The 789-nt window shown below is 61.2% G+C and overlaps 1 protein-coding gene across 1 annotated transcript in view; it reads right to left on the minus strand.

Moving 5' to 3' along the window:
* The window catches only part of Spesp1 (sperm equatorial segment protein 1), a 28,395-nt gene extending 27,814 nt beyond the window's left edge, over nucleotides 1-581 (minus strand). Inside the window, exon 1 of the mRNA XM_023712685.1 lies at nucleotides 382-581. Within this exon, the coding sequence (XP_023568453.1) occupies nucleotides 382-454 (73 nt within the window). The 5' untranslated portion in view covers nucleotides 455-581. The remainder of the gene's footprint in view (nucleotides 1-381) is intronic.
* Between the last annotated feature and the right edge of the window lie 208 nt (nucleotides 582-789).

The following is a 789-nucleotide window of genomic DNA, read 5'->3' on the forward strand; positions in this document are numbered from 1 at the left end:
ATATATATATATATGTACCCTGGAAGGCTGAGGCAGGAGGATACCAAGTTGGAGCCCAGCCTGACGACTTAGTGACAGTGCGACCCTGTCTCAAAAGCTAAAGGGCTGGGGATGAAGCTCAGTGCAAAGGCCCTGGGTTCAATTTTCAGTAGGAAAAAATAACTCAAAACCAGGGTTAGTAGGCTAGCTATACAAACACAAACGGATGTGGTCCGCAGTCTGCACTCCTGCTTTATTCCCTGAGAAGCGAGTGCTGGGCAGGGGACGAGGGTGCCAGAGGGACATGTGGAGCCAGCATCGCGGCAAGGGGCGGGGGAGCTGTGGCCCCCAGGCAGCACGGAACCCTCGGGCTGGGCCCGGCCCGGAGCGCCGGTCACTTACTCCGGTACACCGGAAACGCCGGCGAGGACGCAGGCCATAGCAACAGCGCGACTAGGAGGATAACGGACTTCATGGGCGTAGTCCACAGCACTCGGCCATGCGCCGGGAACTTCCTGGAGCCACCAGGCCGGGTACTGCAGGGTCGAAAGGGGAGGGTGTCAGCGGCCGAGCGTCCCACCTCAGGGCCTGGGGCGCCAGGCAACGGCAGACGCCCGCTGGTGGGGGGAGGGGGAGGGCGCGCGAGAGGCAGCTGCGCATGCGCGCGCTGCGCCGCGTGCGGAATGAGACTGCCTCGACGGTGAGCACTGCCCCAAGCTGGGACGCTCCCCGAGAACTATAGTTCAGGCTAGTCGCGCAGATAGACAGATTTTTTGGAGGTCAGAGATGGGCAGTGGCATTAAAGACACT

Source organism: Octodon degus, unplaced genomic scaffold (genome assembly GCF_000260255.1).
Source record: "Octodon degus isolate 3935 unplaced genomic scaffold, OctDeg1.0 scaffold00026, whole genome shotgun sequence".
Taxonomy (NCBI): domain Eukaryota; kingdom Metazoa; phylum Chordata; class Mammalia; order Rodentia; family Octodontidae; genus Octodon; species Octodon degus.